Below are 13,017 nucleotides of genomic sequence, written 5' to 3' on the forward strand. Positions count from 1 at the left end.
ATCTAGGTGAAGTAAAGACATAAAAAATAACAACATATCCCCCCGCCAAGAGATCATCCTAACACAATGCATATCTCTCATTTCCTACATATTAAAGAACAAATCATAAAACCTGATATTTACCAGCTTGGACTTAAAAGCAACTTTCATTTCATACCTGTTTAAAGACAAGGGATAGGTCCCTCCAAAGTCTCACCTGAGCCGATCGACACTCACAAATGCCACTCTTGCTCAGAGCCCCAAACACTTCCCACGGGAACATTGCTGTACCCCAGCAAGAGGGCAAGATCAAGCCTGCAGTTATATGAACATGCAAAAGACAGAAGAGGCTGCCATTCCAGTGCCAGCAGTTTCTAGTTAACCCCACGTTCCAAAATGTATTGCAGTTCCAAGCCAAAAATATAAATAATGGCAGCAAAGGTAAAAGCGTTTATAAAAAACATGCCTCTCCAAGTGTTAATCAGTGGCCTATTCGTTCATTTTCAGAAATTATGAGAAATAATGACCTGTTCTCTGCAGTAAGACAAAGAGTTCGAAATGTGGGGAAAAGCTTTTGTATCTGCTCATCAAGCAAAAGAAAACTTTTTTTGAGCTGCCCTTCTGACTCCAGTGTATCAACAGTTTGTCCCCCCTGCCCCATGACTACATCTGACACCACTGCCCTGGCTTATATCAGGCGTTGAAAAGTGCTAGTCAGACTCCAAGATAAACTTGTCAATAGCAAGGCACAGACACTCGTATTCTTCCCTACCTGTTTGTGTCAGCTGTTTGTCTGGGAGCAGTCCCTTGAAAAGCTTTTACTAAGGGAGAAAAGGAAAGGGGGATGCAGAGGGCATTTCAAACAGAAAAAAAACATTGGGGAGGGGAACCCCACAAAGACTGCAAAGAGAAAATGAATAAAAAAACAAAACCAAAACCCTGTCCCATCAGGTCCTCCCAACAACCTTCTTTATCAGAGGTTCATTGTCAATCAATTAACCAAGACAGCAGGGGTTTGTAGGAAGGGGGGCAGCTTGAGAGACAATGGTCTGTCCTGTTGTATTACTATTTAATCACTTTTCCTAAATAAATAAAGCAGCCCTGAGGTGCTGTCATGTCAAGGGAATTTATAACAAAAAAACCCTTCATTTTCCATTGGTCATTACTTTTCCTTCCCTCCCACCCCTGCAGGACTAGAGAGGGTTATTACTGTAGCCTTAAGTTCCATCTTTGTGTTGCTTGCCTTTGATTCCCACTCGGACCTTGCCACTTTCTGGCACTAATTTGTCAGGCCGAACAAAGGAGGGATTTGTACCTCCTGTAAGGTCTCAATTAGGAAAGGCTTCTGCTGTATTATGTGCCATTGGGACAGGACACAAAGACGGTAATTACAGGAATTTGCACTAAATGGCTGAAGAATTCACAGCAAAACTTTTTCTTCCTCCCCCCTCCTCACCCTTTTCCAAGCTTACCCCTCCCACCAGCCCTGGGGAAAACTGCTCTCAATGCCTGCAAGTTGTAATTACCAACAGCAGGCCCCTTAGGTTAAACAGCAGCCCATGCCAGGGAACAGCACAAACTGCCTGCAGGGAGCAAGGTACCAGGAGTGAGCCTCAGCTTGCTGGTGTGCCTCTAAAGCCTCCTCAGCACAAACTCTTCTGAGCCAGACAAGTTTCCCCAGTTTCTCCCAGTTATAATTACAATTATACACTTCTTTGCACCACAGTAACAGCTAGAAGTTCCAGCCGACTCTCAAAGACCAACTCCAAGGGTCTCAGGCAGAAGGCAAAGGGTCCTCTTCTGCCATAAGTGCCATGTACCCCCATCCTCAGGGACCGGGAATCCCAGTGGCTGGCTTCTCACAGACTCTCCACAACCCACATTTCTCTGCACAAGAGTGTTTGTTCAGTTTTGCAGACTGAAAGGAGATCAGAAGAGCACTAAGAATGTCTGTATATTAGGAAAAGACCCCATGCAACCCTGACATGGTCAGAGCACCTTATTTCTATTGGGAACACGTAAGTGAGTGCAGATGAATTGCACCATGTTCGGGAGAGGAAATCCATCCTTTCCCACAGAAAAATCTGCTCCCATACTATATAATGCAAGACTAAAATCTATTTCACATTGGAGACATGCTTTCTGTTGCCATCCAAGGGCCTGATCCTATTTTTGACGAGGTCACTGGAAATGCTCACTTGAAACTCTCCTGGACCTCAGTCAGAAGATGAAGCAAAATTACAAAATCTTCCTCTACTGATCTTTGAATTAAAAGAAATGAGGAGAAAGGAATAAAGTTTTAATGTCATCTGGGACATTATCTTAAAATGAGACTGTCAGTTCTGCTGTCTTGAGTTTCACAAGGCTGTCTACTGGGTAACACAATGGGCTGGATCCATCTTGGAGATACTTATTTGACCCGTTCCCAGAGTCTCCCTGCAGCTTTCACTCTCACAATTACCCTTAAAGGTAAGACATGACCATTGCCCAGTAGTCTTCAGGCAATCAGAGTTATCACAGACCCAGGCACCTTCAGTTTAGCAGTAGTTTGGCACATAACTACCCCCAGGAAAAATGGATATGAAGTCACACAGAGTTTGTGTCCAAGAACAGAACTGAAGCCCCCATATTGTGACCACATCACCAACTGCAGTGAGGCCAACCTTCAAGATGCTCCAGCTACAAGGTGGGTGTAATGCACTGTGGAGAGGTGAGCAGGAACACCACCTGCAGGTGACTATAGAATGGGACAAACCCAGCTGCACCCACAGCCAGTTCTCAGGGCAATCCAGTACTTCTTGGTCTCAGGGCTTCCCTGGAAGGGATTCAGGCTAGCCAGCAGGTCCTGGGCCTGCACAGAGCACCCCCCCCAAGCCACGTTTAGTTCCAGAGCAACAGGAGGCCCCCACATCAGACAGCTCCTCTATCCCAGAGCAGAGTGGGGAGGAGGCAGGACCCTCATAGCTCCCATAATGAGAGGAAAACTCTCCAGAAAAGCTGTTTCTGATACAGCTGACAAACTCTAAGTGAACATAACTAAAGCCAGCCACAGAATACAATTTAAGCACAAAGTTTCCAAATCTGTTCCAGAAAGGTGCCTCTGCTGAAGTAAAAGACAAAGAACTGCATTCACACGGGTTCTATTTCCACTTCATTCCCAAAACGGATAAAATTATGCTCTTGCCTCAGAGTAGAGTCAGCAGTCAAATGAGCTAAGATTTACAATTAGATGCAGAGACTTAAGGTCATGTTTTCACCCCCACCTTAAGAACCGAACAAATAAGCTCATGCCTGAACTTCAGTACTAGAACGCACATCGCTGAAAAACGGTGTTTCAGGAAAGCATATGCTTTGAGGAGTCTCCCTAGAAGACACAGAGCTAAAACTGAGCTCCAAAAATGAGACATAGTAATAAAAGGAAACAAAATTGCTAGAAGTCAGAAAGTTGCATCATATCCAGAATTCATATCCCTTTGATTCTGGACCACCTTTTTCCACTCTCCTGAAGCAAGAAAATAGCTTAGCCATCTTGTTAAGGCAGCCCTAGCCCATGTAGTGCTGTATGTTACACATGCACGATCTCGTGTTTCAGTATTGCTTATGAAATGCAGGTGAATCCCTAAATATCCCATAGGCTTTTCTCCACATTTTACAGAGAGCAAAGAAAGGCTAACACACCGAAGTGTCTATGGCCATAGTGGGAGGCAGGGAACAGCTTTGTGCTGCTAAAACACATACATGCTCTTCCATGTGATTTTTTTTTTTTTCCTGCAGAAGAGGAGTGGGTGCAGATGGCACAGTCTGGTTGCTTACCTGCACACTTGAAACTCTGAACTGTGAGCCCTCTCTCTAGGGACAGCGTGGTCAGGATGCTCAGGAAGCTGGTCGTCACAGACTGGCGCTTGCTCTTTCTAAGATCATTTCCAAAGGGCTGATGTCCAGGTTTGTTCCTTAGTGTGACCTGTGGGTTCTGAGTTAAACTTCTAGTAGCATTGGCTGCTGCTCTCAGCGCCTCCATCCACTCCTGGGCCCTCTGACGGGTCTCTGCACGCAGGCGGAGGACATCTTGAGGAAAAATTACCTGAAAGCAAGAGTCACAGCCATCCTGAGTATCTGTTTGGACTGACAAGCAGACATCGACATTGTAGCTCAGTAGAGGATCTTCATCAAGCCTACCCGGTTGGAATGCCATGAGATAAGACCTGTTCAAGACAAAAGTAAATGCCTTCCAGTTATTCTGGACAGTTAACCTATAAAGAGTCCCTGATTTGATAATATTTTGGTACTCTTTAGTGTTTCCAGTCAAATTCATGGATAGCAAGAGCTCCACAGGCTTCTCTAACAATCCATTGGTTTGAGAAAGGTCACTGTTATTTTCAGGCTTTGGCACATTCTCCAGTTTCTCCTGCTGTCTTGTGAAAGCAGGCACAGAAGCACGCACCGCTTCCCAGAGTTTCTGTCCCCAGTCCAAAGCCTCCCATGAGGACTCCGCCTTCAGCTGTAGCTGCGAGTTGTCTGACAGTACAGTGTCCACCACCTTGGTTTCAATGCAACCAGTAACAGTGACCCTTTGAAAATGCATGAGGGGATACACGGTGGGAAGAGTCTGGTTGCCACTGCTGTCCAAGCAATACAGGTATAGTTTGTACGGGGAGAGCTCAGCGTAACAGGTTTGCCAGTAGCTGTCATTGTCTCTTCTAATTTCTAAGTATCCCTTCTTCAGAATATTTGGGAACATTGGCTTGTGTTCTGGAGGAAACAAAATGAGAATGTTACCATTAATTATTTTTAAATAGTCATCTCAAGTTGCTACATCATTCTGCCTTATACATCTCTCCCACCCACACATGATATATCTGGAGGATAGGGTCATAGAAATAGCCTTCACCCCAAAGGGTACAATTATCAAACACAAGCACTGACTCTACATCTGAGCCAACGAGAATATAGCACTACTTCACCAAGAGGTACCAAAATACTTTACAAAAAAGGGACAGGGAAATAGAGGGACAGATAAACAAAGCAATTTTCCTGACATTATCCAGGAGAATAGCGACAGAGCAACAGAACACTGCAAGTCTCCCAGAACCTAGTCCAGAAGAGTACAATACTATCAAGCAGCCTACTGCCAATTAAAATAGATTTTGACAGATATACAAATAGAAATTTAAACACCATCTTCCCCTCCTGCCCCCCTCTTTCCCAAGCTTAACTTCATGCTTTCGCAGACGACCTCTCTACCTTCCCCCTGTCCTGAGCAGCACAGGGGGATGAGGAACAAGGGATTGTGATCTGTTCCTCTCTGCTGCTCCTTCCTCCTCACACTTTTCTCCTGCTCCAGTGTGGCTCCTCTCCAGGGGCTGTAGTCATTCAGGATGAACCTGCTCCTGTGTGAGCTCTCCATGGCTACAGTTCCTTCAGGAAACCTCCAGCTTCTCCAGCACGAGGCTCTGCATGGGGCTGCAGGGAGATACTTGGTCTTCCCCAGGGTCTGCAGGTGAATTCCGTGCCCAGGTGCCTGCAGCACCTTCTCCTCCTCTGACCCTGGGCTGCTCCTCACTCCTCAAACTGCCATGCAGTGCTTTGTCCCTTGTGAAACATGCTCTGATGGAGAGGTCCCACCTGTGGCTGAGGGGCACAGTGCTGAAACAGGCCAGAACAGCCCCACTGCCAGCAGCCAGGCACCGCACCTGGCACCCAGACTTACCCAGGACACAGGGAATGGAGAATTCTGCCCAGCAACAGCAGTTTCTTACCACATTTCAGCACAGCCCAGGACCAGAACATTTTGCACAGCTCCATTTACTAGAGAAGAGCTTTGCTGATTTATGAGAATCAGGCTCAGGACCAGCAGACACAACCAAAATTGAAAAGTAAGAGCCTGCCCAGACTCGAACACATTATATAAGTGCCTTAGCACTTCAGGTGCTTCGGAGCAGACCCCTTCATAAACCTTGGCCCAACACAAAGTTGAGGGGAATTTTCTTCATGCCTGTCGCATAACATAAGGGTACCTGTGATGGGTCTTGACTTACAAACAGTAGCAGAATTAACAGACACAAGTGAAGAGGTTTCTGCCTGTGGCTGTCCATCTCCTTTGGGGACTGCTGTTCCCGATGCAGGAACAAGGCAGCCACCTGGGATCAGCGCCTCATCCACTGTCCGGCACAATTAGGTCAAAATACAATCAGCATCTATTGACCGTTAACACACAGTGTTACAAACTGCAGCAATACAGAAGCTGTGATTTCTGCCCTCAGGCTGACAGCCTTTGAAAGAAGGATAGGGTAGACAGATGAAGGTGCGAAATATTTTCACCGTCTCAGCTCAACCAGTTACCACTCACATTAACAGGCCATGCTCTAACAAGTTTTAGACATGATCACCTCCAAGTATACATAGGAAGTCTTTAACACAGAGCTAAGAGACAGAAGCATCTGGGCTTGATGAAGCTTGGAAACAAAAAGCCAAAGATGAGCCTGTATAGAATTTGCCACATCTCCATCTGCACTGCGCTTCCCAGCTAATATGACCAGGACTGCTGGCCAAGCTGCTCTCACCACTGCTGGCTAATGAGTGAGTCTGTCTATCCTCCCAGGGGCACAAGGAAGGTCGTTACTATGAGTACTTGGACTTCGTCACAGTCCAAGAGGCTTCTGACACCAACTGGTAATAAAGCAGAACTTGGACTGGAACCTACAGTCTAAGGAGACGCTCCTGTCCTTGGCTGAAAGCACTGCTGTAGTTGGTTGTGAGAGTTACATGTGGGCAGGTGAAGAATTCAGGACAGCAGAAGTGTAAAAGCTTTGGCTAGCTCTTCAGCAAAGACCAACTTTAAGGATTTATAAGGAATAAGTAGACAAGTTTCAGTTAAACTTTCACGTTAAACATACATGAAAATTAATTGTTTGCTATACTTAATGTGAGTATGCAAACCTCATGGGGGTTAAAAAGTGGGAAAAGGATTCTACCTCTTATCTACACTAACAAAAAAGGATGTGTTTCAGTTTTGCCTTGCCAGCTCAGCCTCAGCCTCCCCACATCACCCACTTACTCAGAACAGAGCTTGCATTCAACACCATGTTCAAAGTGCTCTACGCTTTACCTACAAAGATTTCCCGCATATATGTCTAAAATGAAAACAACAATTAAAAAATTGCTACTTTGGCACTAGGTCTTAAAAGGTGGAAAAGAAATCAATATAACTATACTTTGCCAACAAATAAGCTACTCGAGAGTAGTTCAGCTAAATATGAACACTGAAAGCCTAATCTAAAGCTCAAAATGGTAGAGAAAAAGCACATTTTCGTATCCCAAATGGATAGATACATGCACACACACATACACACTAAAAGAGAACCAATTTTGCTCACCGTACATCTCTGGCCCTGACATTCATTAGTATTTCTGCGCTAACTCAAAAGCCATTAATTTCTCTGAAACCCACACTAATCCCTTTGTAGTGCAGATAATGGGCAGGCATTCTAGAGTCATCTTCCCTTTCTATTAATCCAATCAGGGAGGCAGCGCTTCTGCAGCTCCAACTGCAATCTCTCTCACTTCCATCAAGTACAGATGACAGTTCAAGCTTCTCCATAATAAGACAACTCATAACCTTCCCCCAGCCACCCCCCCTTCATCTGCACACAGGTTTGCTTGTCTTTTGTTGAGTTAGAGAAAGGCTATCTCTGCCTGGCTTTCATAGAGGCACCCCCTCTCCCTGCTTCACCCCACTCCTTCCCTTCAAGCTCCCATGAATCGGCTCCACTGACTCTCACTCTAACTGGGACAGAACCAGCAGCCAACTGAATTAAAATGCAAACGCCTCGGATTGTTTAGGTCAGGGCAGTAGATGCTGGCAGAGACAGGCTGAATCCATATGCTACACACACACGCTTTACAACCCGCTGCTCCTTTATCTCCTCAATGTGCAGTGTGCCAGATAATACCTTTCCACTCAGAGAGCAAATGCTACCATCTCTCCATCCACCTTCCAAACAGAAACCACACCTTCTTTGCTTCCTACAGAGACAGGGAGAGTAAATTGAGGAAGAGTGAAAGAGGGGAAATAATCACAGTAAATGGCCCATGCCTGACCCATTTGGAGTTACAATTTCAAGGGAAGAGAGGGAAGGAGGCAGAGGAAAACAAAGAGAGACTCAGCAGCTGGGGACAGGGCAACATCTTCCTCAGCATCTCTCCCCTCCTTTGGGAATTATCCACTTGTCCCTGACAGGAACCCTGCACCAAGCACACACCTACCCCTCTACATGCTTGGGGGCAATTCGTGCAACGAACACCGTGGGAGCGGGAGCCCCAGTGTCGTCTCAGCATGTCCAGAAGATATATGCTCCTGAACAACTGACTGTCCCTGTTGGTATGGCAGAAAAACTTGCCCTGTTTTCCACCACTGAAGCATTTCTGATGACAGTAATACCAAGTAACTTGGAAAAGAGCAGAAGCAGAGATGCCTAGCTTCTGAGGGGTGGCACTCCTCTCTGGGTTCTCTACTGCTTAGTAAGAGATGAGTGTAACTTATAGAGTTTTTGCCAATAGCGCTCCTCTCTGATTTCCACCGAACTTAGCAGACACCTTTAGGACTTAAGATGCTCTCAAATTGGGTTGGGCCAGTCCCCTGCTTGATGGGGTTTGCTGGATCACGGATGAATAGTGCCTCAGCCAGTGTGACTCAGATCCACAATGTCCACTTCCCTCCTACTTAAATATACAGTCTTTTTTTTTGCCAGCTGTTTTCCCATCTGGGTTTGCAGGTATATCTCTTTCGGGTAAGTATATCTGATTCCACTTGGTACTGAAATAATGGCATTGATATTTAGCCACAAACTCCCAGCAGATGGCTGTCCTGGAGCCAAATCTGGTCTCTTCTCCCAGTGCCACCTCTTTTCAAAGGACCACTACAGCAATGGGATTTCTAACTAGGTAGCAGTTTGCAGTAATTTATATAAAGAAACAGCATCTCTTCCTACCAGAAGGGCATTCGCTCTTTTTCATCCTCCTTAGGCTTAGGCAAAGCGAAACCTGATCTGAAGATGTTGAACTTGCAAACTCTTAATTTTAAATTTATGCATTGCTAGTGAGGCTGGCTTAGCCATTCACCAAAAGTAAGCTCCTCACTGAATGAGCTGCCTAAACCAATGGATAAAAAACCTGAACAAATTATTCTTTATGTCTTTCCTTTCAATGCTGGTGTGGCATTGTATGAGAAACGTATGAGAAACTCTGCTTAAGTCTACAGGATCCTGGCTGCCCAGTCACTCCATCCAATCCTTTTTGCTCCTCTGCAGCAAGTCGAACACTTGTCTAGTGTTTGCTGAGCAGACCACCACCAGCATCCTGTGCATACCGACACAGTGTCTGTGCCAAGGGGGCAGTGGAGGAAGCTGGATTCAGTCAAAGTGCAAGACCAACCCAGAACAGGACTCAACTCAGGAAGAGACAGAAGTGTAACGAGTTGAAAGAGATGGCCAGGAGATGCATAAAACAGCAGCACTTGCAAAAGAAGCGAGAATATCAAATAAAGACGGATTTGTTGATTTTTTTTAATAAATTCACTCAATTCAGACTTGAAAAAGAAGGAAGAAAGGGTATGAGGTGACTGTTGAAGCTAGGTAAACAGGGTCAGTTCACGTTAGGAGAGTTAGCTGACACCACTAAGGGAATAATAGCAACTAACCTGAAAATTCAGTTATGAAAGTCATCACAACATCACTGGAAGCAATGAGCACACTGCCCCAGGAGATGAAAACTCTGTTCATTAGCTTTATGGAGTGTTGTTACTCCAGAGCAAGAATCTCCATAAAGAATAACCCTCCCAACCAGAACAGCTTCACAACCAAACTCATCAGTGCTGCTTACTGTAATCCTCCTGGACCATGAATTTATCCCCTGTATGTGAGACCCTCCCATTGCCCCCCACTGCACTCCCCTCTCCATCACTCTGTACCCTCCCAGGGAAAGGAGTGGAGTAGGTCACGTTTCCCTCCACCCGAGGCAGCTGCCTAACCTTGCACCCTCCGCTGCTGCTGCTCTCTGCCAGCCCCCCACGGCCCTTCCAGCTCAGAGGGTGCCCAGGTCCAAGGGGCAATCAGGAATGAGGCTGCAGCAGTCCTCAAATTAGCCAGGGGATACAGAGGGGAAGTATCATCCAGCAGATGAGTTGAAGCCAGGTGATCCAAATTATACTCCCATTTGATCTTGGGCAAAGCGCCTCTCCTCTGTCCCTACTCACCCTCCCTATTCTCACTATGTGGTGTACTTCAGCAGTAACCTCCTAGGAGAAGGGGCTATTTCTTGCCAGATGCACAGATAGTCCCTGGCACTTAAGGACCCCTGCAGTGGAGGGTATCCAACTCACATTGGGTTTTAAATAACATTTTTGCCTCGTTAAGTCTTGAAAGGCCTCAAATCTCTGCAGTACAGCTACCTTTTCCTTGACTACCTTTTAAAGTTGAAAATAAATTGGCCACGGGAGGGGCATTGGTTCTCCAACTGGCTTAATACCTCTGGGATTATTTCCAAGTGGTTTGAGGCTTCCTGCTCTCCAGAGAGGAAGGTGCACAAGTGTTGTTTCCGCACATCTGCCTCTTGGATGGCAGCACCATCTTCTGCACAACACCACAGATCTATAATGTTCTGCCATCCCACTGGCACTTAACAGCCTGTTGGTCTGCCCTGGCTGTGTAGCTTCTATCTACATAACACAGACAAGAGACAGTGCTACAGGGGTATTTTTGCAAAATCACAAATGGCAATTGGGCTTCAGAAACCTCCCTGGAAGATGGGTCAAGAGCTAGGCTGTACCTGGCCATCATTGGAGGGGAAGCAGAAAGGCTGCATGTCACGCCTTCAGTGTTTCACACCTCTCAGGAGCTCTAGCCACCTCCACATCTGCAGCAGCTCCTTCACCTGCCACATTGCCTTTTTTCAGCTAGCTGTCTTTGTAGCCCCTCCCCGAGCAGAACAACAGCGGCAATTGATGGCACCGCTGTCTGCTGCTGTGACCCACCGCCACAAAGCGGCTCAACACACTGATACGTACCACTAAATGCTGCATGAGTCAGTGTCACAGGGACAGAGCTAACATCCGCCACCACTACTGCTGCCAAAGGTGAGGATATCTGGCAAACAAAGACAACACCCTAACATAAAGTCTGTGTGGTCGCCAGAATAAGAGAAAGTTGCACTGTAAAATGATTACTCAGAACTCAAGGATCACCCCTACTGCCCAACCTGTGAATCAGAGGTGTGTTGCTCATGAATACAGATTTAGATGTCTCACCTCCACAAAAACACACTAGAAAAGTATGTAATATGTGCAAGAGTTATACGAAGAGGGACCCAAAGCTCTCTTGAAATATCCCCTGCACAAACTCTGAGTACAAGATCATACCTTCAAAGTGTCCCAAACTTTGGGGGGCTAGGCTGCCAGCCAGATAAAAAGTTGTGAAGGGGTGGGGGTGAGAGAAAAAAAAAGCTATTATTTAAAATCACCTTTTTTGAAGGAATGAGGTGAAATCCTGGCCTCGATCAGACACAGCAGAATTTGGGCCTGCTGGCCAGTTTTAAGACAGTCACCTTTCTCTGGTATTTTGCCATGCCACAGTGCTGCAAACACCCCATAGGCTCAGCTTCCTGACAGAGCATACTACCAAAATGAATGGGGCTGGCTGAGCACCTCCATTGCTGCTTGTTGGAGACGGGCTCAAGGAGTCAGCCTTCTGCAGTAAGGACGGTTTGTCAGCATGCAGGTGTGCAGTGCACTGACAGCTCTGGAGTTCCCCAAGCCCACAGGTATGGCAGGGAAACAAAACAGCTACCCAGGAAAAGTACTATAGCACCCACGCTCTTGGGAGTGCCTGTGTTTGAATGAAAACATCCACATGACTATCAAAGATAACTGCTCACACACTGTGTTTTAATGATCTAAGCAAGCTTTCGCTGAATACTACAGAAGCAGCATTCTCCCTTTGTTCGCCAGGCCACATGCCCAGAAATACAAAAGCCTGCCTTGAATTTGCTTACAACTTCCTTCTTTGCTAGCTCCGTTTATAGCTTGACACTGCTCAAACAGTGCTCACTTCTAGTACACTACCTGTTTTGCCAGCAGGCTTAAGGAGATACTGCCCCAAAAGGCACAGCTTCTTCTCAGATCCTTTTCTTTCACAACACATGGAAAGGATCCAGTTTCATTTTATTTGTATTATAAAAAAGCAAGCAGCAGGAACAGATAAGCTCATAGTAATAAATATACTATGAAGATAAGGAAAAAAAAATTGTGAAGCGTTGATCTATGCAGCAACTCGGCCAGCCTCAGAGGACTGGGAGACCTCTGCAGGCTCCAGAGGGAAGTCCTTTACCGCCATGAGGACTGATAGGAGTAGTTGAAGTTGCTCTTGGTATCTCATATGCATTCATTTAATCTGTATTCAAGCCTTGGGAAGGGACGTCTCCACAGGCTGTGGCCACTATGACTCCTTCAACCACTGCAGCAGCTTTTATCCAACCTTAAATTACATTTTTTGGTCTCTTATGGAGAATAATTACCAGTCCCAGATACATATACCTGCAACATCTACTTTCTTGCTTTGCTTCTCTCTTTTCAGCTCACCTCACCTCACAGCAGCAGCAAACTCTATGGCAGCCTCTCTTGTGAACACAGAGGGAAGAAATACCATGGTTACCTTCTAAAACCTGAACAGCAGCTGAACAGAACAGGTTAAGGGAACAGGTTAAAAAGAGTGCATTTTCAGAGCACAGAAGTTCTCCTTCCTCAAAGCAGGTACCACTGCCTTCAAACATCCCATGCAGAAAGGCTCTTGGAGGGCACACAGCAAGCACTGACAAATGCCTTGCACCTTTGCAAAAAAGCAATAGGAAAAGCGTGGGCTGAGCACCTCAGAGGTGCTGCTGGGTTGCAGGTGAGTACTGGGAGAAGTTCTTCGGCCACTCTTACTAATCCATTTCCTTCCCTTGCTCGGTTCACCTCCAAAATCCGAGAACTTGACCATGCTGAGTCTC

At 46.1% G+C, this 13,017-nt stretch overlaps 1 protein-coding gene across 1 annotated transcript in view; it reads right to left on the bottom strand.

Moving 5' to 3' along the window:
• The window catches only part of PLEKHM3 (pleckstrin homology domain containing M3), a 73,958-nt gene that overhangs the window by 57,681 nt on the left and 3,260 nt on the right, over positions 1–13,017 (bottom strand). The window contains exon 2 of the mRNA XM_074145675.1: positions 3,793–4,728. Coding sequence (XP_074001776.1) covers positions 3,793–4,728 — 936 coding nt within the window. The remainder of the gene's footprint in view (positions 1–3,792; positions 4,729–13,017) is intronic.

This window comes from Numenius arquata, chromosome 3 (assembly GCF_964106895.1).
Source record: "Numenius arquata chromosome 3, bNumArq3.hap1.1, whole genome shotgun sequence".
Lineage (NCBI taxonomy): Eukaryota > Metazoa > Chordata > Aves > Charadriiformes > Scolopacidae > Numenius > Numenius arquata.